This window comes from Cyprinus carpio, chromosome A18 (assembly GCF_018340385.1).
Source record: "Cyprinus carpio isolate SPL01 chromosome A18, ASM1834038v1, whole genome shotgun sequence".
NCBI classification, from domain to species: domain Eukaryota; kingdom Metazoa; phylum Chordata; class Actinopteri; order Cypriniformes; family Cyprinidae; genus Cyprinus; species Cyprinus carpio.
Window position 1 is genome coordinate 24,908,795 of NC_056589.1, and position 27,142 is coordinate 24,935,936.

At 36.5% G+C, this 27,142-nt stretch overlaps 3 protein-coding genes across 4 annotated transcripts in view; 1 reads left to right on the top strand and 2 right to left on the bottom strand.

Moving 5' to 3' along the window:
* Positions 1 to 182: 182 nt before the first annotated feature.
* Positions 183 to 3,183, bottom strand: LOC109108894 (kelch-like protein 42). Of its 2 annotated transcripts, XM_019122005.2 has the most exons (4): positions 2,372 to 3,183; positions 1,550 to 2,275; positions 900 to 1,200; positions 183 to 549 (listed from the first exon to the last, which is right to left on the bottom strand). In XM_019122005.2, exons 1-4 carry the CDS (start codon positions 2,636 to 2,638, stop codon positions 206 to 208), a joined length of 1,638 nt encoding a protein of 545 aa, XP_018977550.1. In that variant the 5' UTR covers positions 2,639 to 3,183; the 3' UTR covers positions 183 to 205. The 2 variants fall into 2 exon arrangements, with proteins under 2 accessions (XP_018977550.1, XP_018977549.1); XM_019122004.2 differs by having other exon boundaries at positions 1,550 to 3,183.
* A 115-nt stretch (positions 3,184 to 3,298) lies between these two features.
* LOC109108897 (choline/ethanolamine kinase-like) lies at positions 3,299 to 9,665 on the bottom strand. The gene is made up of 11 exons (XM_042775605.1): positions 9,014 to 9,665; positions 8,645 to 8,753; positions 8,373 to 8,486; positions 8,045 to 8,178; positions 7,530 to 7,634; positions 6,791 to 6,849; positions 6,551 to 6,635; positions 6,351 to 6,459; positions 5,592 to 5,686; positions 5,374 to 5,455; positions 3,299 to 4,992 (listed from the first exon to the last, which is right to left on the bottom strand). Exons 1-11 carry the CDS (start codon positions 9,325 to 9,327, stop codon positions 4,936 to 4,938), a joined length of 1,263 nt encoding a protein of 420 aa, XP_042631539.1. The 5' UTR covers positions 9,328 to 9,665; the 3' UTR covers positions 3,299 to 4,935.
* Positions 9,666 to 13,386: 3,721 nt separating this feature from the next.
* The window catches only part of LOC109109449 (C-Jun-amino-terminal kinase-interacting protein 2-like), a 28,416-nt gene continuing 14,660 nt past the window's right edge, over positions 13,387 to 27,142 (top strand). Inside the window, exons 1-2 of the mRNA XM_042775606.1 lie at positions 13,387 to 13,800; positions 24,304 to 24,409. Of these exons, the coding sequence (XP_042631540.1) occupies positions 13,736 to 13,800; positions 24,304 to 24,409 (171 nt within the window). The 5' untranslated portion in view covers positions 13,387 to 13,735. The remainder of the gene's footprint in view (positions 13,801 to 24,303; positions 24,410 to 27,142) is intronic.

Sequence of the window (27,142 nt, forward strand, 5' to 3'; positions counted from 1 at the left end):
CTGAATTACAGAAGATTACATTTCTGAAAAACTTAACCTCACCACTAATTGTGTACACATTCTGTGTAAACTGTAATTATGCCAAAGAAAGATTATGCCACAATAACAGATTCTCACAAAATTCTTTCCTTTAATCAAGTTGATACATTTATTTATGAAATATTTTGTTACATTTTGTTGCAATAAAACAAGAAGAAAAAGAAGGTCAGAAGTAGAGGTGGAAAAGGCTCTCGTAGCAGGTGGTGACAGGAAGGGAAGGAAGAGGACAGAGGGACAGTGAATGCAGGTTCAGTTTAATTACAGAATTGTCCTTCATCCCTGACATGTAGACCTCATTATGCAGAATGGTGCCCTGACCAATTAAAGTGGTTCTCTCCATTGCTCTGATACGGCCCCACTTATGAGAGTCCACGCAGAAAGATGTCAGCATGGTTTCAGAATTGTTCCCTCCAATTACAACCAACTGACTATTAGCAGCACCCAGGAAGTTCAAGATGGGGAGGTCTGCACTGGAGCGGGTTAGTGTGGGGAGCAGCTCACACCAGCAATCTGAGAGGAAGAGAGCATTGTTACAAAGAGAATGACAGGTTAAAGTCAGCATGAAATAGAAATTCACCCTCTCTATTTTCTGAATGCATCTTATTAATCTTGTAAATGATTTATCCATGCATATGACAATCTGGAGACATATGCTGTAAGTAAGTTTCACTTGAATGAACATAACAACCTGCTTAGTTCATATTTCAAAGCTAGAGGCTAAGAGTCACCCTTGAGCAACCTTACATCTTAAGCAAGGAACTCAACGGCAACAGCTCATGGATCAACCCTGAATGTTGTCTGATCCTTTCAGTTACCACCTCAGATCTTTAATCACTCGACTACATCACACCAAATTGTACCTTGTCTAGTATCGTAGCGCAACACCAGTTTCTCTCCAGTTCTCTGGATGTTCCCCAGTACATAGAGGCAGTGTCCCAGGCTGGTTGTGAGTGGGGAATCATGGGAAAGGGACAGGCTGAACTGGAAGTCTGTCAGAGGGAGAGAGGAAACAAATTCCCAGGTGTCCTTCCATGGATCGTACCTCTCTACAGCAGTGTAGACGCCTGTGCTAGAGTCAGGAGTCACAAGGGAATCCAGATACCAGCCGCCCACAGCAAAGATTCTCCCCTCACACACAGCTGCACTGAAGTGACGCCTGTGCTGAGAGGGATCATGGACAGTCACATTTGAACTATGACCTTTATTCCTGCATATCTGATACTTATCAGCTGGGAAACGTGGGTTTTGTGAATGAGACCTTAAAGGACAACATGTTCCAGGCAGAAATCTGTCAATGCTAGGTTATACTATTATAGGTCATCAGGTTGGAACATGCTAAACTGGTTTGTTACTGGTCAAAGGTGGTCTACAAGACCCAACCAACTTGACCAAGATGGTCTCGCAGTACAGTTCTATCTATGTAAACCACCTTGGACCAGTTTGAAATCTTAAGAGTAGATGAGTATACTATCATTGGCAAAGATATTGACCTTTATCGTAATGTTCATACCTTAATTAGAGGAGCTGTTGATACCCATTGATTGGTAAAAGGGTTGTAGCGGAAGGAAGCCATCTTGAACTCATAACCCTTCTTTACACGGTGTCTATAACCCCCTATGAGATAAAGGTAATTATAGAGAACCGCTGTGGTAAAGCACCACTTATCTGCACAAAAAGGCAGATCTGTGAGAGAACTCCATTTCCGATAATCCTGGTCTTCCTCCAGCCTGAAGAGCTTTCGAGCAGCATCTGTTTCTGGGTCATTCCTTGAGGTCAAGTTCTCCTTTCTCAAGCAGCATAAGTGTGGAGTTCCCTTTGACCTTAATCTGAGAAGCTTAGTTTTAAGGTGCGGATCCAAGCCCTGGCACAGGTGTGAACGCTCCAATAGATACTTGCTCAGGTATGTTAGCACAGTCTCTTGGAGCTCCTCACTGCAGAGTTCCTCAGCCAGCTGTAGATAGCCTAAGCAGGTGTGCTCTGTTAGAACCTGAGAGAGGGCAATCAGTAGACGATTGGTGAACCCGGAAGCAAGCAGGTAAGTGCTCACCCGTAGGTGTTCCCCAAGGAGGTCTTCAGAAATGCAGAACTGCTGTAGGAAGCAGAATTGTAGAAGGTTGTGGAAGACTATAGAGGGAACATGGTCAAGGTGTACCAGCTGTTCGGATGTCTCTCTCATGCAGGAGTGAGACAGAGCCTTGAAATACTCGCTGCAGTCTGCAAGCTTCTCCAGATCCACCTGGAAGTAAGTGCCGAAAAGCATGACATCATGTGTTTGTGGGCCAGGGTTGTTACACAGTCTGTGGTTTAGGTGTATGCCTATGTAGATACTCACATGGAAAGTATGTGTGCTGGTTTGCACCATTACCATTGATCCATTGCTCTGGTTCCGATAGGTCCTGTACTCTTGATTTGTTCTCCAGACGTCTGCCTGTATGTTATCAGACTTCTCTTCTACAGCATCAGAATCTGCCTGTCTGAACTGAACCCAGTTTAAACTACTTTTGAAGCACAAACATCTCTGTATCTGTTCTAAACTTCTTTTCAGCAATGTGCAAAAGTACATTAATGCCACAACTATAAACTGCCATACATTAGCCATGTTCTCATTTAGGTAGAATACCCTAATACTTGTAGGACTTAAAAGTTTTGTATGCCTCTTCAGCTGCAATTTGAATGCAGTTAAAATGTTGCATTTGGAACTTTTCTAGACTATCATGCTAATCCTGACTCACAATCCCAGCCAAGGCCATGTCATTCCATGGTGGATGGAGGATAAATCCAGCCTTTTTTTCTTTGGTAGATCATGCATAGAGGTTTTCAAGGCTTAATATGGCGCCTGTGTGCAAACGCAATCGCAGTAGAGCTATTTTAGGGGATTGCTGAAACAGGAAACTAAATATGGTGGCCCACTCTGTTCAGTTTACTGAATTACACAACACCTGAACCATGTTGGGAACTGATGATGCTCGATTACTGTACATAATATGGCTCTATGTATTTAAAACATTGTTTTTCTCAATTAAATATTTGAACTGGCACAGAAGTTGTTTTGAATAGTGCATTATCTTACATATTCTTATCTTACATAAAATATATTAAACTATGACATGTTATGGCAGAAGTTAACAAACAATCTCTACATAGGTCATTGCTACTTGAAACTGAATTCATAACCCTTCATAACCCTTCTGCTAACAACTCAGATCGTTAATCTTTAAGTTACTTGTATTTACAAGTTCAATTACAATATTCACACCAATGTCAGTATGATTTTTAATGAGCAAAATGAATGGATACCTGCATTTTCAAAGAACAAAAGGAAACATACCAGAGACGAGTCTACAGTATAACTTGAATTGGCCAAAGCAATTACAGAAATGAACATTGCTTCTAACAGTGTCATTGCTTCTTAACTCAATATTAAGAATCACAGATTCAATATCAACAGTGATATTGGAAGCATGTTAAATTGGTCTAGCCTCCAACATTCATGGTCTCTCAATGTTCTTTTTGTCTCTGAACTTGCTAATACAGGAAATAAAACATTGTGAAAATTATACAGATACAATTGTTTATAGACAGGGACAAATACAAGAGCATCAGTTTGACCATTCAGATTCTCCAACATGATTCCTACAAAATACCTGGATTCTTAAGCTGATGATCCCACTGATTCACTGTATAATGCTACTATCCTTTATTTGTATTTTTCTTCTTTTGACACTTTTCAGTTGAAGACTTATACAGAGATGGTTTTACCATTTGGTTGAACTTAAAATACAGTATACTTGCTTTGGACAAGTAAAAAATATAAATAAGCATAAAACAATCAAAAACAGAAAACCACATCAACAGTTACATAAAATAACTTTGTGTTTAGAAATGGGACAGAGGCATTTGTTAGTAATTAAACTTCTGTTCTTGAGGTGGCATTTCCTTAATGTGCAGTTCAAACTGTATATAAACCTATATAAAAATGTTTAGTAGATGGCTGCAGACATTAGTTATTGCCACATATCAATATGAAAGAGCAAAGACTGGTCAAATCCTAAATAAAACACAAAAGCATAGCTCAAAACATTATTTCCAATTATTAATATTTTTTTCAATTTAAAGTTAAATGAAATATAGCCATCAAATCATATCATAGAAAAAGAGTATTTTATGTGCCATTCTGAAACGAATTGACAGTGACTCAATGTTTAAAAAAAGACGTGTAATGTATTTCACAGTATGTTAATATTTGGAAGGATGCAATATGATCTGCATCCTTATCCAATATGATGAATATTTTTAAACTCTGGGGGAGGAAAAATAAGCAAACTACTACATTGTTTTTGGTTTCAGATGACGAGACAAACAAATATAGTATATGAATCTAGGACACAAAAATGAGACGACATCATTTGGACCCTGTGGTTTACACAGAAATTATGATGGATGGATTGATTCTTGATAGAATTAATAGATAATGTTGACCACACACAAGTTAGATAAAATGTAAACACACATTAAATATTCAAAAAATGTAGTTACATTGTAATAAATAAACTGACAAAATTAATTTTACAGTTTGCCTTGTACAATGAAGACGTACAAACTGTACAAGAAGAATTATATCTAGGTTTCAGTCACAAGTTGCAGATAATTTGTAACATTTTACCACAAGTTTTTTGGAAGGGACAAAAACAACTATAAAACCCTACAATGTGAATTTAAGGCAGGGTCTCTTTGGACTTTTTCATGATTTAAGATTAATGTTCCCCAGGATTAACCGTTATTTAAAAAGTCTTGATTGTTTGTACTGTGCCCTTTCTTGAATGGTTAAAAAAAAAACTATACCTAAACAATAGGTGATGCAAAATGATATCCTGAAGCTCATGCTGCAAGTGCGATTTAGGAAAAGAGCTTCTTCTGTTTGAAGTATGTGTCAAACCTGTGCTGTGCATAGTCCTGGGGAAAACCAAAAAGAGACAGAGACAGAAATGAGGTGGAATGGCCTTCAGATCAGTGATGAACAGAAGGGATTTGTTCTGTATGCATACTTATGTTTGCTGTATACATAACTATGATGCTGTTTCACCGCCCCCCTTAGAATTTAAGTGTATTCATCTGTTTTTGGGTAATTGACAAATAACATGGACGTGTACTACAAAATTTATATGAATGTATGAATGAATATTTATATAATTTAGATGCTGTACTGTACTGGCCGTAACTGATATGAAATTCATTTTATTAACTATCAAGCAATGACAGTCCTAAAAAATCATTATACAAGGATTAAAAAATATGTGATATTGTGAGGTTTATAATCTGTTTGTGTGTGTTTACCATGTATCCAAACTCGATTTTGGAGATCTTGGCTTGAATAATGGACCACAAACCCCAGAGGAAATGAGACGCTAGGGCAAACCTGTTTGTGTGCATGTGATTTTGAGACAAACAGATGGAAAGGTTACTGGGTAAAGGTGAAAATTCATCAAATGGTACACAGTAGCGTTTTTCGCATGTTATGTCAATAAAAGTCTGATAGTAAATACGATTCATACCGGTTTGCCTCAATGATCATGTCCTCTTCTATCCTGGCTTGGTCTGCAGGTGCAACACCCCTCCTTTCTGACAGATAGTGTCTGATAAAATGTAACTGAAAACAAACCACAAACAGGCTCAAAATAATATTCATAGGAATATCTATTTTGTTTTGATATTTAAAAGGTACTGTTTTTTTTTGATGTTTAATGAGGAATGATTTTGTTGATTTCTAAGTGATTTATGATTCTGTTAAATATTAACATTGTATCAGTCAAGCTGCTGACCTTATTGTGATAACCTTTGACACACTTTTTATGTCACGTCAGTTCCAAAACTTTCCGCTAGATGACAGCATTACCAAACTACATGTACATTATGTCCAACACAAATGATCTCTTACAACTGTATGACAAGTCATTTGACATCAATTTGTTAGACAACTACCAAGCACAGATTAATGTCAAATATAATTTATGATGAGGCTCTATTGCATGTGCATAAGAAAAAAAGTATTAAAAAAAATTAATAATAATAATAGTCTGGCATATTATACTGATCCTCAATTTTACTTTCTATCCTGTGTTTTATTTGTTAAGCTTATTTGGATTTGTACAACACAATATCCAAATAAACTGATATTTTGTCTTTCAGTTGATCATTTAGAAATGGACCTTTGTTAAGAGTTGTTGTTTTTTTGCTTGTCTCATCTTGTGTAATATTAAGGCCATTAATGATAGGCAGTACTGTAGTGTGTGGGGGAGCATGCTGTGACTCACCTGCTGTTGTCTGTTAGGGTAATTCTCCACCTTTGCCTTGTAGAAGGGCCACTGGTCATACGTGTAGTCATATATCCATTCACAGAAATGATTCCCAAAATCGAAGCCTCTACACTCAGAGCAGACCAAATTCATCAGAGCTGCATTTATTATAAACTATAAAATGATAAGCACATGTATGTTATATAGTGTAGTTTTACCTGTAGTTATAGCTGCTGTATTCAAAATCAATAAGCATTAGTTTGTCAGATGAATTCTCCCGGCCATCCAACATGAGGATATTGCCTGAAGAACAAAGAATGATTTTATAGGTGAAAGCGCAGATGTGTTGCATAATGGTACAACACAACAGTGACTGACAGACCTGTATAAGATCACCAGATTAGACAGCTGCCAGAACTCTGGAATGTGTGTATGAATGTAAATGTGAGATTGCTTACCTTCCTGTACGTCATTATGACAGAACACGACTGGAGAGGGAGTAGCTGTCAGCAGTGACCTGACAGAGAGAGACAGCACATGGTTAAGTGCTACTTTATCACATTGCTCTTGTAAACCTGCTTTTAAAATGATTGTTTTTATTGTTTAAAAGCCCATTGAACAAAAAGTGCAAAAAATGGACAGGAACACAAGCAGAACACTAGACAAGCACTTAATTCAGAGAAAAGTTTCTCAATCACGCACGCGTGTGTGCGCGTGTGTGTGTGTGTGTGTGTGTGTGTGTGTGTGATTGACCAAGCAAGCTGAGTATGCACAGAGATTTTTTTTCTTTGAAAGAAATGAATACTTAATATATATTAGAATGATTTCTGAAGGATCATGTGACACTGAATATTGGAGTAATGATGCTGAAAATTCTGCTTTGATCACAGGAATAAATTACATTTTGCAATATATTAAAATAGAAAACAGTTATTTTAAATTGTTTTAATATTTCACAATATTACTGTTTTACTGTATTTTTTTATCAAATAAATGTAGCATTGGTGAACATGAGAAACTTAAAAAATAACTTTCCAACCCCAAACTTCGGACTGGTAGTGTATACATAGCCTACACTTAAATACTTTATGAATTCAATGACCTTGGCCGTTTGCTGTTATCTGGAAGTTTGAGTATCACAACATGCTTTCCATTCACCCTTTCAATTCTTTTTATTTACATACCATCTTTTCTCACCTCAGATTCTCCAGTTCTGCAGGAAGATCATACTTAATTAGCTTGTTGAATTTCTTGATGTGAGCTTCACGCACAAATTTTATTGTTTTAACTTGTTCCATGTACCTGTTCAGAAGAACAAAGTCATTTCAACACTGATGCCAATATAAATATACACAGCAAACATGATAAACCACCTTCTGATTATTTTTAAATATAATTACAAAAACACATTAAGGCAGATTTCTTACACTAGCTCGATTCTGTTATCTGGGGCACATTCTGTTATTCTTTAGATAAACAAAGTAATTAAAGCTTGTATTTTCTTGGTTACAATTGCAACAAAATATGTCTGTTTAAAAATGTCTATTCCCAAACAGCCAAACTCTTTGGTTCAGCCAGTGTTTCTACACTTAATATCAGCTAATGTTTTGATTGTTAAACAGTTTTTAAGTATCACAACAAATACTAATCTGCATATTCTGGGATAAAAGCATGTATTTAAAAAAATACACAGGACAGTGTGAGACTTTTACCGGTCAATGGTGCCAAACAGCCATTTGGGTTCCTTGTTGAACGGCATCTCCATCCCATGGAATCGTGCCATTTTACTGGCTATTTCAGCTGAGATCTCTGGGAACCCCAACTGCTCCGTACGCAAGCGATCACTCTGTGGAAGAGAAACAGATCTGAATACCACTCTTTGATTATGCATACAGAAATATGTGGAATGAGAAATATTTTATCTGTTAATAAGGCATGCAAATCTCTCTGTAGCTTGACTGCATTATTCAAGTATAGCTGTGTTTAAAGGTTTATTTTAAACCATGCATATAGGATCAGGGATTTTGATTTAAGACTCACGGGCAAGTACTGCTCTAGACGGCCTTCTGGGAAAATGCCATAGAGACGTGGGCCCAACTCTCTCTCTGCTAAAATGGCAAACATCACACTTTCCAAAACAATTGAATCCACTCCCTGTGTGTGTGAACACAGAGACATGATGCATATGGCCAAACATGCACAGCATGATTAGATGACATCAGGGAATTGACAGCACTCGGCAATAAATATCTTGCCCAAGATTTGGACTCTTATCATATCACTCTTATCGTAATATGGTCAGGGTGGCACACCTGTAGAATGGCCCCGTAGATCCGGAGCAGAACTCGTCGAGGTTCGACTCCGGTGGGCTCAACATCATCGGGTAAACTGCACATGTACAGCAGGTTACTGAGTCCTCCACTGTGTGCACAAAAAAAAACAGTATTTCACTTTATTTATATGTATATGTAAGGTGTGTGTGTAGTAGAAATATAAATCTATACACAGTCACATGCATACATACATTACATACACTATACTGTATGTATACACACACACACACACACACTATAGGACAAATCACATTAAATGTTGGTTTTATTATTTTAAATATGAAAAGTTAAATGAAATCATTTTGAAACCTAAATATCTGTAAGGTCTTTTATAAATAGTTTGATCACCTGACTATTTTGATCTGAAAGTCATTTACAGATATAGCCTTCCATGATCCGGAAAGAAAGTCACGGCACCAGCTAAACGCCCTCCTTCTAGTATCCGGGTCCACAGCCACGTTACGGCCGTCCTGGTGGGACTCCGCTTCAGAGTCATCGTCCCCGTTCACACCGCGGGGACTGGCAGATCTCGGATGTCTCTCTTCGGCCACCATCAGTGACTCTCCGCCTGCAGGTCTGTCTGAATGCGCGTCATCCTCAACGCATCTGCCTGCACTTCCAGCTCCATCACTCACGCGCTCCACATTGTGGCCCGAATTCATAATCTTACGCAGTAGAAATCCAATGCTCCTTAAAGAAAGTGAGAAAACTGAAACCCTAAGTAGGCAGACCTATCCGCCCGAGAAACAGCTTTAACTGAGCGTGAATAGACGCACATGCACCACTGTCAAGAGCGCTCGCGATATCAGACACCGTTTACCGCGAGAGAAACCACCGTTAGATAGAAAAAATTTACTCGCTATTTTAAACACATGACCTTTGCTTAACTGTTATATTAAATACGCAGACGTATTACCAAACTGTAAAGGCTGCTGTCAAATAAATATCCTCCCACTTCAACTTCCACTACTTCCTTGAAGTAACCGCTAGCGTTTTCACTGCAGATTGACTTAAGAAGATTGACGTTTATTTTAACCAATCAGTTTTGAATACCGCGGCACGTAACACATTTCTAGTACCGCCCCCTAAAAGTCAGAGCGCTGATAGGTCGGTTCTTACACGACTACAATGAGTAGTGGGAAGTGTAGTTAATTTAGGACACTACGATATGTTAGCATATTGAAAAGTATAATGTCACAATAAAATCTATTAATTAATTAACTTCCACTGTAAATATTGTAAAATGTGTTTTTTTTTTATTTTTAGAAATATACAATTATGATTTGCCTTATTATTGAGAACAAAAATACATTAAACAATGGAATATGCAGGGGTGCACATATGAGAGCACCTGGAGATCTGGTTTGGTGCTCACACTGCACATAGCGTGACTCATTAAATATAACTATGAAAATAAAATAATGATAGTGATAATACTATTATTGCACTTTATTTCGTATTTTAAATAAAATAATAGACTAAATGATAAATAGACTTTCATAATACTATTATATTTTAAGATAAAAAGTGAGTATTAAATAAAAATATGATAATTTTAGAGTAGGCAAGGAAGCTTTATTTATATAGCACATTTCATACACAATAGTAATATATAAAAGGAATTAATATAATTAAAATAATCAACAATAAAAGCAAGAAATTAATTAAACAGCTAAGAATAAAAGGTGATGAATAAAAGTTGCTGACAAATGGTCTTTTTGGGAAGCCCGGTGAGGAGACCATTATAACAGTGCACCTGCTGGTGATAAAGGCATGAACAATTTTGACTGGTATTAAACAAAACATCTAATTCTTGCAGTGTTTTTGAGATAGGAGCTGATTAAGTCATTGGTTTTACTCCAAGATCACGCCGATATTCTTGACTTGACTTGTTATTGTTGTTTGATCCCTAGAATCAAGATATGCATTCACCTTGAGAAATTCATCTTTGTTTTCAAACGCAATTACTTCAGTTTTCTCTTTGTCTAATTGAAGAAAGATTTGGCACATCCAACTGTTAATTTCATGAATGCACTGGCAGAGGGCTGTGGACAGTTGCTTATAGCGCTGTCGAGTGAAGAGCGTCAATGAATGAAATGTTTTGAGTTTTGCGCTGAAACCGTGACGCATAGCCTAGATTTATGCTTTCAGTTTGAACGGAAATCTTATACAGTATTACAGTTAGTCGATCTAAAACGGTGAATGTACATTAACAGCTGACAGCAATGTAGATGCGCAAATGAGCGGTCTGAACTTATTTACACATGCAGCGCATTTATTTTGGTCGCGCATCTGCGCACCACTTCTGTGCACCCTTGTTTATGTGGAAAGGGGCATTCCCAGAATTCCTATCATTCACAAGCCATCATATTTTCAGTTTTACGTTACATTGTATACTGTTTAGCAAATATTTGTAGGGTTATTTTAATGTAATGTGTGTTAGTGTGATAGTGTTTGTATGGGTAACGCTCTGTTATTGTTTATCAGAAGAAAAGCCAAGTTTTAGGAACTTTAAATCATCACGTGGCCTTCCATTGTATCACCTAAAAACAGCTACCAGATTTAAATCAATGAACATCAGGCCTTAATGCCTATTTAAAAATTATGTTTCTTAAAACCAGCCTGGTGTAAGAGGCATTGCTCTCCTGAAATATGCTGCTGTTACTTTAAAGATTAAACTTCATATAATTTTATGATCAGCTCTTACAGCACTATATGCAGCTGAAATTTAAGTACTGTAAGGAGAATTCATCTCTCACAGTCTAACACACCGAGAAACATACATTCACATTGATCTTCAAATGAAATCGTCAGCAAATATTTTGTCTGTGCAGGAAACCCCACGTCCTAAAACGACCTTCATATCTGAACTGCAGCACACCGTGTTCCCTGCATTACTCACTTCCACCACTGTTTCTCTTACTGTGAGCAAGGCTTTCAGCACCACTCACTGAACAGCTCCTCTGCGGCGGAACGAGGGTAAATGATCCAACTAAATGATACTTCATGATCGTTACATAGACACCTGTTTATTGATATGAGCAAAAATGCTGTGCTTGATAATAAACCTGTTAGTTTACTGCCTATCCCCACATCCCAGAGAATTACATTTCCACAATCTTTCATATGAACATTCTGTGCATACTTTTTTAAAATAATAAAAATATTAAATTTACAACAACTTACGTTATTCTGAGGTAGGCTACTTTAAAAAGCATATGTCCATATGCCCTATATAGGCTATACGTCCAAAAATGTAGTAGCCTATCACCATGGTACTTTCTAGTACTTTTGAGGTGTTATTTCATAAATAATTAACTACTAAGAGAATTAATATTATTTTGTGCTTAAACGTATAATTAGGCTGTTAAATATTGGCGAGTTATTACATAATTGGTTTTAGAGAGCTGAAAGCACATGAGTTGATAGAGTGACTGTAATGACTGAACGGTCAATTTTCGGCAGAGGGAGTCTCTCTGTGTTCTGACCACTCGCAACATCGTGCTGCAAAATCTTACGTAGCTCCTGAACGGGATTCGGAGGCCGATTATTGAGCAATTAACTAGCTACTAACTATTTCAAAAGAAACAGAAACGTTCATCCTCTAGATGGCGCTTGGAGGCTCAAAATCTATTAATTTCAATAATTAGTTTCTGACATACAAAAGCATCCGCACCTAGCAAACTTTATTATTATTATTATTATTATTATTTTAATAAGTTCGCATGTCATAATCACATACGAAGCCCGTATGATGCGTCCATCTCGCCCTGCTCAAAGAAAAGTAACTGGCACGTAATATCAGGTTTATTCTGAAAAATGGGGGCTTTTTTTGTGCCTGACAAATATGTTTAAACTTTAAAGACAGTATTTCAACGATTTGCTCCTTTTGTTATCACTTTGAAGAAATAATTACTTATTATGGAAGTGTTTTGAACCTGGTTTTATAATTTTGTAAAAGAAATTTCCCCCAAACTTCTAGCTAGCCAATATTTAGTGCTTTTGGTTGACTCTTTTTGTATTAAGTTTATTATTATTTAATCACTATTCCTTGCAAAATTTAACATTCATTAATGTATATTTTCAAATAAATATATTTAAATATTTATTATATAGTAGCTATATTTGAGTTACTTAACATAACGCAGAATTCAAGAAGTCTACTTGTGAGATTCTTCTATGTAATATTTATATTTTCAGAATCGCATGTATTGTAACCCTCTTAGAATATTTAGTTTATTGTCTGTGTTTAAAAAAAAAGAAAAAAAAGAGAAAAGTATAAACAACGACACCTGCTTTTACTTTTTTAATTAAATAAAAATCTTAATAAAATAATGCATAAAACGCTGTAAAATTTGCAGTTTATTCCCCAGGTTATTAAAATTATGTATATAATATATTAAACAACTGTCATAATTACCTTTTGAAAGGATGTAAATTCTTTAATTTCCTTTTTCTTTTTTAAGCAGAAAAAGACACTCAGTTTGTGGAATGATCCCCTGGACAATCATTTACACCTGAAAACGGCATTGAGAACTTGAATCGACATTTAATTCGATGAACAGTGCAGACATAAAAACAATTCAATAAATTATTATTATTAATAATTCGAATTGACCCATCAACCTGTCCAATCACAGACAACCTCTGGACCTCGTCTAAGCCACACCCACTTATAGGCCCCGTTAAATGTTCAGTGGAATTCTACCCGCTCGTTCTATTTCTGTGAGATCCATGCACGCGCCTCTGCCCCCTCCCTCATCAGCATCAGCATCATCAGAAGCGCGCAGATCACGCCGAACAGCGCACTGGTTCATCAGCAGGTGTGTGACTGAAACACAAGATAATCGATATCAATACATCGCCACCTATGTGCCTAATCTGACTCTTATTTCTTTGGATCAGCTATTGGACCGTTTTGACGGTTTGATTCCCAGCGGGCGACAGCAGTCAGTGTGGCCGAGAAGGAAAGAAATTAGCGAGATCATATTTAATATCCGCTTCTCCAGCGTCTGTGGATGGGCTGCGGACATCTGCATCTGCAGTCTCTGTTTTTGAGTCACTAAGAAGATGGCGGACAGAGCAGAGATGTTTTCTCTCTCCACCTTCCATTCCCTCTCCCCTCCGGGATGCAGGTAAGACACGCAGTATTTCTCTCGAGTGTGCGCGGGGTTTCCTTTTCTTCTGGCATTTTTATTCTTATAAGCGGGTCATATGTGACCATCAGCGCTGTTTATGTGTCTGTGATGTCCTCAAACACATCCAGAGATCAGCATCAGCATCATCAGCATCCGCAAGCAGTGATGCTCGGCATCCTTGTGCTGGTGATGTGGATCAGCAATAACGCCCTTGTTATTGTTTATTTTATTTTTTTCTTGTCTTTTTTCTGGCACTTATTTAATGTGTATGTAAATCTATGCACTTATATACATGAAATTAAGCAAAGGACAGACGATTGATTTTTCATTCCTGGCATGTCATTGCCTGACGCATTCTCTCTGAGATAGTTGGCATGTACTGGAAAGGCCCACGCCCTGTTGTGATGCTCATAACTGCATTTTAATATTTGATCATACATTACAGCGTTCCCATAATTGTGTAATTATATAGTACTGTAATTCTAATGAACAGTACTTAATTGTGTTGCGGAACTGCTTGTGATTTGCACGTCATTATTAGTATTATTGTAATAATTACAGGAACATCTAATATGTGTATTTATGTGTAATGCAAAGTGTTATCTCATTCTTCTATCATTTGTTTACTACAAGTAACATGCAATGGATTGTTTTTAAAAAAACACTTTTTATTGGCAAAGAGATGTTAATTAAGAATGAGTTTTGATGTTCAGTGCATTAACTTGGCCAGTAGATAGTTCATTCTTGGCATGTGAATGTACCTAGTACAACTTAGTATTAGTCACATCACATTCTGAAAACAGTGTATTCTCAAATCTATTTCATTGTAAAAATTGCAGTTGCTACTGTAAGGGGCCGTGAAACACAATATTCAGGTTTATTCAGACATATTAAATAATATATCTGACTTGAAGAAAAGCTGTTCATTTAGATGTTTCTGCATAAAGTTAATTTTTAGGTTATTTGACAAAACAGTTTTTATAGTGTAGATAAGCAAAGTGCTTTATAAGCGACTGTTGGTGCATTATTTTTTTTCACCCGTTACCTGCTAAAAAAAAATTGCTGAAAAGTTACTCACCTTCAGGCCATCCAAGATGTAGATGAGTTTGTTTCTTCACCGTAACAGATTTGGATAAATTTAGCATTACATCACTTACTCATCAATGGATCCTCTGCAGTGAATGGGTGCCGTCAGAATCCAAACAGCTGATAAAAACATCACAATAGTCCACAAGTAAGCCACACGACTCCAGTCCATCAATTAATGTCTTGTGAAGTGAAAAGCCATGTGTTGAAACAAATCCAGAATTAAGATGTTTTTAATGTCAAACTGTTGCTTCCGGCTAAATACAAGTCTTCTATCCATGATATTGTCATATTGACAGACAGAGAGACAAAGCAATCGATCCACCTTTATACTGAACTAAATTTCCCTCAGTACTTGTGAGCAGACGTAAAACATTCAAAATGTCCTAAGCTTCCTGCAGAATGAATCAAGAGGTTCTGGTGGGTCAAATCACATGTCTGACAGTCAGACGATCTCAGGTCAAGCGTTGACCTAAAGTCACATGCTGGAATAGGTCTTTGACAGGTTTCAAAAGCAAATGCGATGGTTTTGTTGTCAGCTCAAATTGATGTACCCCTCTTTCTTTTTCTTTCTAGCTGTTTTTCTCTTAATCTTCATTTTTGTAATCCTTTTTCTCTCATTGTTTATTTTACAATGGAATTGTGGGTTTGTATCCTCTCCTTGTCCTCCCATAAACTTGTCATCTCTAAGAGTAGAAATAATGGGCTGCGGTCTGCATTCTTTAATGCCTCAGGATGATGTTTTAAGAGATAAACTTAAAACTCTCTCTTCAGATTGAAGTAGCGTTACTGGAATGATAAAAAGGCTTTGCACATTGTACACATTTGTACACTGCATTACATCTCTGCCTCTCTGTTTGTCAGTACCAGCAATGTTTATGATTGACATCACAAATACTTTGTACTATGAAAAAATCAATTTTCACTTAGAAATTGCTAGTAAATTTCACAAATAATAACAAAATGGAATGGCAAGTAACACTAAATTAACCATGAATTTTCTAAGTTGTAAGACATAAATAGTATTTTCATGTAAAACCTACTCCAATAATTTTTGTTTTAACTGCAACTTCAAAAAAAAAAAAAATGTAAAAAAAAGTAATAATAATAAATATAAAAAATGTGAAGCATTAGTACATAGAAGAAGGGATTTTCCCATTTCTCATATGGTGTGTGGGTTGAATTGTAGAATGGATTTCCACTGGCCAGGGAGCATAGTGTCTCTCTCTCTCTCTCTCTCTCTCTCTCTCTGTGTGTGTGTGTGTGTGTAATACACATGGCTCAGCAGTACTCTAAGGTAATACATTGTTGTCTCAGGGCTGATGCTCTCTACAGAACCTAAAGGTTTCTCAAATCAGGGGCGTCGGACTGGGGGTAAAACCAGTACTGATTACCAGGGCCCCAAAGGAAGAGAGGGCCCTTGAAAAGTCTGGAATATATTTTATTTTACATGGATATTTTCATGGGGTGGGGCATGGGGGCCCATCAGTACTGCCTATGCATAGGGCCCGGGATCTTGTGCAACGCCCCTGTCTCAAATAGACACTATATAGGGGCTGAATGAGACACACATAACACACAAACATACTAATGCAGTGAAGAATACACTCATGAAAGCAACCTCTCCTTAAGCTGTTTATGTAAGTCTACAGCTGCTCCCTTTGATATACAGAAATTCTATGAAAATGTTTGTGTGTGTGCATGCTGGAGCGGCTTCTGAAAATGAATGTTTTATGTTTGGCAGCAAACATCTGCTTGGTTTCAGTTAGAATATTACTGCTGGTTGCAAGGGAAGTCTGACATGTAGGTAAAAACAAAAAAGCAGTTACTATGCAATACTTAGTAAAGTGTAAATGACATATACACTACCGTTCAGAAGTTTGGGGTTCATAAGTTTATTTATTTTTTAAAAGAACTGTTTTCTGTTTTAATATATTTTAAAATGTAATTTATTGCTGTGATGGCAAAGCTGAATTTTCAGCATCATTACTCCAGTCACATGATCCTTCACATGATCCTTAAAAAATCAGCTTGTGATCACATTCTTTCATAAATACAAAGTTCAAAAGATCTGCTATTATTTGTAATATAATTAAAATGCTGATTAGCGGTACAGTATGATCACATGACATTATCATATCATATATAGCATATGAGAATGTTTGGTGACCTACCTGTAATCTAATTAGCGTGTGTAATCAGAATATTGATTGTAGTGAAAGGTTCACCTTAACTAAATTTCAGCTGTTTTGCTGTAAGTCTGATGTCACATATGATGCTCTTAGAAATGATTTTTGAAGCATGAGCCGTTATATAACATATCTTTGAGTGGTGTAGTATGACTTAAATTTAAATTGACACCCTGCTGTGTTTGTTCTGGCCAGATACACTGAAGTTAAGTAAACAAATTGAATTCATACTTGATTGGAAAAACACTGTATATGCACAATATATGTATATTACAATATTTGACCAAATGTGGCAGTCAACCAATCAGAATCAGTTATTCTAGAGATAAAAGTTCTAAATATTCACCCAACCATAAAGAAACATATCAGTGGCTTTATCCTTTGTCCTTTTCTCTAAAAATTTTAGCTAGTCTTTTGCAAAATCTCTCATGACTCGTCTAACCTTTGTCTTGCTCATTTCTCTCTCCCTCTGTCTCCTCATTTACTGTTCTGTCTTTTCCTTTTCTACTCCTTTTCTCATAATTAATGCAGACACGTACAGTCAAGTACTGTGTAAAAGTCTATACTGAGTGAGCTTCCTGCGGTTTTGCTTTATTAGTATCCCTTAATTCTCAATTCATCTTCTTTGTCTTTTAGAAGCAGAACTGGGGTGTTCAGTATTTACAGTGATAACATCGTAATTGTTGTTCTAATTATATGCAAGCTGACAGTATGTCACTCAAAAAAAAAAAAAAAAAAAAAAAAAAAATTAACCAGTCCAAATGCATTCACTGCATGATGAAGCTAAAATGTGGTTAGAATGGTTATATAATTCAAGTTATGAAAGCAAAAAATAACCCTGTATGTTTTTTATTTATTTATTTATTTATAAGATATGATATAGTTCATAGGTCTTTAATCCTGCTCCTGGGGACCTAGTGTCCTGCAAAGTTTTTTTCCCACCAGCTTCTGCGCACCTGGCCTGAAACAAGTGATCCTGAAGACCTTGTTTAGCTGGTTCAGGTGTGTTTGATTAGGGTTGGAGCTGAACTCTGGGTCCCCAGGAGCAGGGATGAAGACATATGATATAGTCGAGTAATATCACAAGAATGCCGTTTTCACGAATATCAGTGTATGAGTGCAATCACGAATGATATTGATTTTACACAGTAGTTCAACAAATAAATTAATACTGAGTTAGTTACATTTTAGACACAAATATTGTCTGTTTTATTGTCTGTTTTTGCCTCAACGAATCTGTTTTTGAATGATTCATTTGAATCAATGATTCAGTGATCCGTTCATAAAGGCGTTCGAGTCAGCCAGTTTGAAAGAAGCATTTGAACTAATGATTTAAAGTGCCCTTATTATGAATTTTTTTAAATTACCTTTCATACAGAGTGTAACACAGTTCTAAGTGAATGAAAACATTGTGCAAAGTTTTACATCTGAAAGTGCACCGTGTATAAAGTTATTGTCTCTCAAAAGAAAGAGTCGACTCTGAATCATTGAAACGAGTCGTTTTTAAAACGAATCCCAAGCCGTTTCATGTTGATGTCAACATGAAACATTAGCATATTGCCCGCCCACTTGTTGGTCACTTCGCATTGGTCTGAATGAAAATGCAAATTCATTCTTTGCCATTAGGTGCTGGTTTTGGAGCGGTAAAAATAGCGGTTTCCCTGGTTATGCTGTAAACAAAGCAGCACTGTGCTCACAAACATGATGTAATTAAAATTAGACCAATTGGACCAATCACCGCAGATTAGCATTACGCAAAAGAGGGGTTTGGAAGTCATTGAGCAAATAAGGTAAAAATTAAATGCATATTATAAAACAATGAAAGTGTTTTTTGACCTTGAATGAATTTTTTTTTTTTTAGCTTTCAAAAGTGTTTTTTTTTTTGATTTTTTGATTGTCAATATTTTGGGCACTTTAATGAATCACTCATTAAGATGAAGAGACTTGCCGCCACCTACTTGTGGTTTTAGTGTCATATTTATTTATCTATCCATTACAGGCCTAAACCAGTACCAGACCAAAAACACAGTTGGTAACAACAACAGCAACAACAAAAACGTTTAATTATTGTTATGGGGAAAAAAGAGAAAAAAATCCATATATATATTAGCAATATATTTGTCAATATCACACAGCCCTAGTAAGAACAAGAATGCATGTCTGAAGGAAAGTTGTCTGTAGTCTACAGTATGTTATGGTTGTTTATTATTAGCTGAAATCAAATACATTAAAAATCACTGTTTAGGTAGTTTCTCATAGTTATATTGTTATTTTATTTTGCACTTATCTGACTTGTTATTGCATTTGGAATGTATTGATTTTTTTTAGTGCATGCAACATTCTAGAAGTTACCATTGTTTGAAAACAAACCAGCTTGGTGAATAGATGCATGATTCAGCACATTAAGCCCATCTCTGGTGGGATTTGGTTGTCATGGTGACAGCTGCAGAGGTGACCTCACCCTACTTAACCTGCAGTGTGTCTCAGTGGTGTTCTGTTAATGGTGTGACATCACCCCTTGCACAGCACAGCTACTATGGCAACAGCCAATGATTGACAGCATACGTGTGTCCCCCAGGGCCTAAAGCATGCCCCACCTTTTGTAATTAGGATTAACGGGTTTGGAGCGGCCAACTGGTGGTTGCTGGGAAGATGAGAGAGCAAAGAATTGGGCTTTGGGAAACAGTCAAACATGAAGAGCCATCGAAATAATTGAGGTTATCAATAAAGAATCTTAATAGATAATCTCTTCATTTATAAGATTGATGAGGCTGTGTATGGAGAGGTTAAGAGTTCATTGAGAAAACAGGTGTTTCGTCTTTGATTAATTATGTAAATAACATCCCATCAGCAGCCCTGGAGATGGGACATACAGTACTAAGTCTTTTTGTCGCTGTGACTTAAAGTTAATCATCTCGCCTATTCGCTCACATATTTTTTAATTTATTTAACAATAAATAATCCATTCCTTATCATCAGAACACATAGTGTTTGCTCATGCTGAAATGTCACCAAGGTGTTGCTATGTAGTTACTAAACTGCTTTGAATGTTTTTTTTCATGTTTGCGACCTTGGTCGTAACGCAATGCCTGGATGGTTACAGGCTACTGGGTGTTGTAAATGTAGTTGCGAGGGTCTCGATTCTAGGGTGCTATGAGGAGTTTTTAGTGTCATTTGCCATTGCCAAAATATTTGTGTTTAAAATATAGGTGTTTTGTGCATAGTAATGCAGTTACTGGGATGTTTTGAGTGGTTGGTAGGGCATTGCTATGTTTTGCTAGGGTGCTTGTTCTGAGTGGTTGCTATAGGGCATTGCTCTGTGGTTTTATAGGGTATTTTGTGCATAGTAAAGCAGTTATTAGGGTGTTCTGGTGTTTACTAGGGTGTTGCTCTGTGGTTTTACAGGGTGTTTTGTGCATAGTAAAGCAGTTATTAGGGTGTTCTGGGTGGTTGCTGGGGCACTGCTAGATCACTTTGGGTGGTTGCTAGGTGACTCGAAGACTACCCCAATCTGTAAGATATTCTGGTTCCTTTAATTGAGTATTTACTTTTTTTTTTTTTTGCATAAAACACTTTTAATGAGGTAAAACTGACTTTGAATATCTCGCCACTTACTGTAGGTTCATATGCAAAGATGAATGTGTTTGTAGATGCATCCCATCATTAGAACTGCTGCTAGATCTGGTTTTTGTGAACTCATTCATAATTCATGAATCACTGTGAGTCTGTAACTAATATCATAGAGTGGTTCTGAGTCTAGAGCACTGCTTCTCCCAGGAGCTCCTGTACCGTCTGCCGTCAAGCCACAGGTTAGATCAGAGCATGGAAATAGAGACCTGCTGTAGATCTGTTTTTTGAAGATTCTTTTGTGTGTGTGTGTGTTTAAACGTGTGAGGCGTTGAAGTGGCATTGTACCCTGAAACACACACACATGCACACACTGGGGTTGACTTGCTCAGTGGAGTGACATTCCTCTAAACCCTCTGATATTTCAGTGATTAAACAGAAGCTCATTAAAGAGCATCTTCAAAGCACAAAATCCACTGTCTGGATCCTGGAAGTTTTTCTCGTGGATGTGGGATTATTTCTGTACTCCCATGTTCTATCTCATGGGAGGGTTATTAGAGGCTCATGTAGAAATGTATTGAGCACTGAAATTCCTGTAAATGGTGCTCTGATTAGGATGGCAGGTTGACAGAGGTTAGAGAAGTATTAGCTTTTTCAGGAAGCTTTTCCAAACTCAGAGATTGTTAAGCTGAACCATATTGTTAGTTTACCCAAAAATTATAATTCTGTCATTATTTACTCACCCTAATGTTGTTGCAAACCTTTATGATTTTTTCTTCTTCTGTTGAACACAAGAAGATATTAAAGTCAGTAGCCAAAAAGTTGCTGGTAGCCATTGACTTCCATAGTAATTTGTTAACAGCAACTGGTTACAAACATTCTTCAAATACAAAATATATTCAAAATATTTTGTGTTCAACAGAAGAAAGTTTGGAACAACTTGAGGATGAGTAAATGATGGTAGATTTTTCATTTTTGGGTGAACTATCCATTTAACATTGTATATATTTTCCTTTTCAGAAAGTTTGAGACTTTTTGGAGCATCTGGGTAAAAGAAAATCATCAATGATTTTGCTTTATTAAGTCACAGAAAAGCAAACACAGCTTGTTAGAAGCATGAAAAAAATCCACTCACTTCCTGCTTAGAGGTGAGAAATAGTTAGTCTTGGTTCACCTTTCCAGTATGGTTCTGTTTTGCTCCAGTAGAATAAGGGTTGCCATTTTCTGTTGCCAGTGTCAACAATAGCCTGTCATCCCGGATTAATCCAGGCCATCTCCTGTTCATTCATCTGGAATCTGACCCACAGGTCAGCACACGCGATGAGATTCTACACACTTGATTTCCCTTGTGCTGTGCATCAGGGTTTGACAGACAGGGTACTGAAGCATTTCCACAGCTGTTTGACTTTGAACAATTTTCCGATATGTTTTCAGGTTGATTCAGTGTTATTAAATACATACTGTATATTTTTAAGTGTAATCTTAATCTTTAAACTTGTCTCTCTTTCTCTATCACATGAAGTATATTTTTAAGTTAAATGACAAAACATTTTACAGTGCAGGTGCAGATGTTATAGTAAGACTTCTGAAATGGAGTCGTTAAATAGAGTTTGTAGTGCTTGTAAGGCTTCATGTTAAATGCAGATTGTGGTTTAGCATTTGTTTTGGAGGTATACTTTATTGATGAAATGATTTGTGGTTCTTAGAAGAGGGCTGGTAACATTTGTGACCCTGGACCACAAAACCAGTCTTAAGTCGCTGGGGTATGTTTGTAGCAATAGCCAAAAAAAATATTGTATGGGTCAAAATTATCGATTTTTATTTTATGCCAAAAATCATTAGGATATTAAGTAAAGATGCTGTTCCGTGATGGATTTTGTAAATTCCCTACCATAAATATATCAAAACCTAATTTTTGATTAGTAATATGCATTGCTAAGAACTAAGGTGATTTTCTCAGTATTTTGTTTTTTTTGCACCCTCAGATTCCAGATCATCAATTGAAAGCTTTTTTATTCAGCTTTCAGATGGTGTATAAATCTCAATTTAGATAAATTGACCCTTATGACTGGTCCAGGGTCACATTTTTGTCAGAATAGTTCAGCAGTTTTCACAACAACCGGGAATAGCATGAACATTGATATAAACCTTGAACAAAATGACTCATTATTGATGAATGTGATTCACTTAAATGAGTCTTGTGAGTAAAAAGGATATGAGTTCCAGCGGAGATGATCATAGAATACATTAACAGACAAAAACAACACAAATGCGCAAAAGCTGGAATCAGGAATTATTTCATCACAGTATAAATCACGTTTGCCCACATGAAGCTGTTTTTATGATGTGCATAGATGATATTGGTTTACAAATTGAAACGGGCTTATACACACAAAATATGGCGGGAACTGCCTCCTTATAAATGACAAAGTGTAGTCAGTTTTACTTTATTTGTTTTCTATTATTCTATTTAAATATTCCATTTCTTCTTAAATTACATGATTAGCTCAATGCAGGTCTTTGATCAAGTATGAAAACGTTTCCAACCATGTCAATTCATTCATTAATAAAATAATATGTATTTATTTGTTTATTTATCCTGCATAATTTTTTTTTGGATTATACTGACAGTCACAGATATATAGAATTTTTTGCAACAGCTGTGAAAGTGGCACATCCAATCAGATTTTAGAGCCGGAACTAACCTTTATATAACGTGTATCATCCTATGTCATAGTTTTCATCCTCTGTTAACTATTAAAGTTCTTTTTGTAGCAATATTAGTAGATTAATAGCTGTATCACTTACTAATTAAAGCATAACAACATGGCCTTCTGATTCCAGAGATATATTAAAAAATATCAATATTTTTAAACAAGGGCACCCAGTAAACAGGTCTCTCTCCTCCTCCCCTTTTCTCTTGTTCTGTCTTGAATCCTCCATACATTACAGATCTGTGTGATTGTGGCGCTCTGACTGTGAAAAGCTGCATTGCAGCACTGCTGTCAGCTGAGTGGAGCTCAGCTGAGATGAAATCGTCCCTGCGTTAGCAGCTAGCATACACCAGAATCCGGGTTAATGCATTTTGCTGAGCCAAAGCAGAGCCAAATAAGGCAAAACAGAAGCTGGCCTTATTTAGCAGCATGCTAACCCACTTATCAATAATGAACGAGGATGGTGGAAGAGAGAAGTTATGTTGTCTAAAGGTGTGATGGCCATGTCTTAGCTGGTGTTGTGCTTCTGTGTATGTGTTTTTGTGAATGTGTGTGTGTGTGTGTGCATATGAAAGAGAGTGCTAATCTGAGTGACCTTGTGGATTTCTTAGGTTAGCTACCTGCGTGTGTGTGTGTGTGTGTGTGTGTGTGTGTGTGTGTGTGTGTGTGTAATCAGCTGACATGTCTTGGCAGCTCATATTTCAGATCAGACTTCCACAGGGACACGGACACGGACACACACACACACACACACACACACACACACACACACACACACACACACACACACACACACACACACATACATACAGAGCTGATTCTATTTCCTAACCCTCACACAAACCTGCTGATTTTAGTACATTTAAAGAAAATCATGATTTTATTTATGAGTATTTCAAATAATGGGAGAACTGCTGTGTTCATTATTTTGTTTCTGTTTGCAGGCCGGCTCATGACATCAGTCTGGAAGAGTTTGATGATGAAGATTTGTCTGAAATCACAGATGATTGTGGCATAGGTCTCAACTACGACTCTGACCCTTATGAAAAGGTATCAACCATTTACAATGCATGATTTTATTTTATTTTTTTATTTATTTATTTTTTTGTCTATTTAATCTTATCTATCTGTCTATCTATCTATCATCTTGTTCCATCTGTCTCTCTGTCATTATTGTCTTGTCTGTCCGTCTCTCGGTCCATCATCCATCCACCCACCTTTCCATCTGCCAGTAATGCCTATAAACCTTCAATTTTAACACTTTTTAAATGTTTTCCAAAAAGTCACGATTCAAAGTTATTTGTTATTTCTTTAATTTTTAATTTTTTAATTTTTTATTTTATATTTAGTTATTTGTAATTTCTCTGAATTTCAATTACTTTGAATCAGTTCTACTTCCATACTCTATTCTACTCACTTACAGTACATTCAGATTTTTGATGCAGTTCTGTGTCCTGTTTGCTACGTCAATTCAAATTCAACACAAATTCAGGATTTACCTTTAAAAAAACATTCTCAGTTGAATTCTGAATGTAAACATCCAATGGAACGAAAACATTAATTTATACTGAACTACTGTAAAACACCCAAATGTAGGAGTGTGATTGTGGAAATATTTGTATTTGATACTGTGTGTGCCAGCTGCATTGAGGGATTGTAAATGTTTTATTGCGGTGGCGGTGTGCCACGGCTGCAGTAGAAGGGCTGGTGACCCAGTGAAGTTTGCTTCTATGCAGAGCTCTCTTCTCAGCTTTCTGCACCTCAGTCCTATTACAACAAAACCACTTCCTCTTCCTCACACTGCTCCTGATTTTTTTCTGCTTGTGTTCTCTGCAAAATGTTCAAACATTTGTGTATTGCTTTGATTATAACACCTCATGTACCTTTGGTGTGTCAAAGTGATTTAAATGCAGTGATTCGATCCACACATTTGCAGTCTGTGGGCATCATAGCATGCAGTGACCTCAGATTGTTCAGTATGTAGGCAGACTGATTAGTTGGTTCTGGATGGTGATTAGACGGTCCATAGGCTGGTCATTTATTGATTGGTTGGTTGATCTCAAAGTGGGCGGCAGAGTCCATCTAGTGTGTCAGGCTACAGTTTTTCTTTTTTTTGTCACAGTTAGCAGCTCTAATTCAGCACACACATTACACAGGATTATGTCACGTGAAAGCAACACTGCATCGTGTTTGAAGGGCCTGTCCCTTGTGTATACAACTAAAGACTACGAAATCAGGGAAGACATCCTCTGTGCCTCCAATGTGCCACTAAGAGCAGTTACATAAGAAACCTTCAAGGTTTTTACGGACAATAGTTGAAGGTTTGGAAATATTCTTATAGATTTCATTGGTTGTATTAACTTCATATTAGTATTGCTTTGAGGTTTCATCACTAGTGATACACATTTTTATGTGATTTTGGAGAGAGAAAAAAAGAAATATCCTTTTAACTCTTCTTATTATGTTTTTTCAATTGAACATTTAAAGAAATGTAAAAAATAAATAAATAGTAATAGTAATAAATAATATTATTTGAACCCTTTTACATAAATTGTAAATTAAAAAATTAAAAAATCTTATTTGTTATCTGTGATAAGTTTTTGCTTTGATTCTCAATCAAAAATCTAATTTGTCCAATTTCACTTTTCATATGTAGCCTTTCGTGGCATACGGTAGCCTTTTTTGGTGACTGAAAAAAAATATGCAATTGCTAGGAATGTTTGATAGGTTAGCAACAGTAACTAAGGAGGTGGAGCTTATATTTGTGAACTGATTGTAATGCCGATTTTTTTACCATGCGGATGTGTTCCTGACGTAACAGGGATAGAAACGATATTTGTACTTTTTATACTATTTGACATTATTTGCCTACTATTTGACAAAGCTCAGTGAGCTTTCGCTGGCTGCGTAACAGATCTTTTCAGAAAGAAAAAATCTTTGTAAAATCTAAAAATATGGTGTTCTTCTACTTCTCTAGTAACAGATTAAAGTTCTGCAGTTACAAAGGAAGAGATACTGTATATCAGACTCACCTCTCTAGTGAAGACCGCTCATCTGGTTATCTCTTAAAAAATCTGTTTTGCAGATTTTTGTTTTATCCATTTTTCCTTTAATGCCTTATGTGAAAGCATTATTTTTATTTCTGTGATTTCTGTTCATAGAGTCCACAATTTAGTATAGTAATAGGTGTTCATATTTGTGTAATTTTCCTTTTGCTGCTTGAATCAGTTTTTGACATTCCATAACAGATATCTCATGACAAAAACACACCTACACACATGCTGTAAAATATAGATAAATACATTTTGGCGGTGTGCATTGTGCCAGTAAGAAACGATTGTGACATTTTGACATTAACATTTCTAGAATGATTCTTGTACAAATCATTTCCAGCCATCAATTCCATCCTTCCAAACACTCTCACTCCCTCTCTTCAGCTTTCTCACCCTCTCTCTCACTTTCTTCATGGATTATTCATTCTTTCACACAGAGCTCCGGCTCTCAGAGTAACGTTACATTTAACAGATTTGGGTTTCTGGGGTTTCATATTACAGTATGCTGTTGATGAACGGTAACTAAGCAGAGTGTGCAGTATTGGAAAAACTACATGAAACGGCAATCACAACATATTTAACTTACGTAATGTAACATATTTCATAATGAAACAGAATATATAGCTTAAAATCATGTAGTGATTTGATTGTCACCTTTTGGGTTTTCAACTTTGTAGGCTTAAGTGAATAGAAAGAGGAAAAAAAAAGAAAAGAAAAGAAAAGAAAAGAA

Coding starts and splice junctions, on each gene's coding strand:
- LOC109108897 (XM_042775605.1), bottom strand. CDS start 9,327: ATGAATTCGGGCCACAATGTGGAGCGCGTGAGTGATGGAGCTGGAAGT. Junction 7,635..8,044: donor CTGTTTGGCACCATTGACCG/GTAAAAGTCTCA, acceptor TCTTCTGAACAG/GTACATGGAACAAGTTAAAA. Junction 6,636..6,790: donor TCATAATGACGTACAGGAAG/GTAAGCAATCTC, acceptor TTTGTTCTTCAG/GCAATATCCTCATGTTGGAT.
- LOC109108894 (XM_019122004.2), bottom strand. CDS start 2,638: ATGGCTAATGTATGGCAGTTTATAGTTGTGGCATTAATGTACTTTTGC. Junction 1,201..1,549: donor CAACAGCTCCTCTAATTAAG/GTATGAACATTA, acceptor GATCCCTCTCAG/CACAGGCGTCACTTCAGTGC. Junction 550..899: donor GCGCTACGATACTAGACAAG/GTACAATTTGGT, acceptor TCTTCCTCTCAG/ATTGCTGGTGTGAGCTGCTC.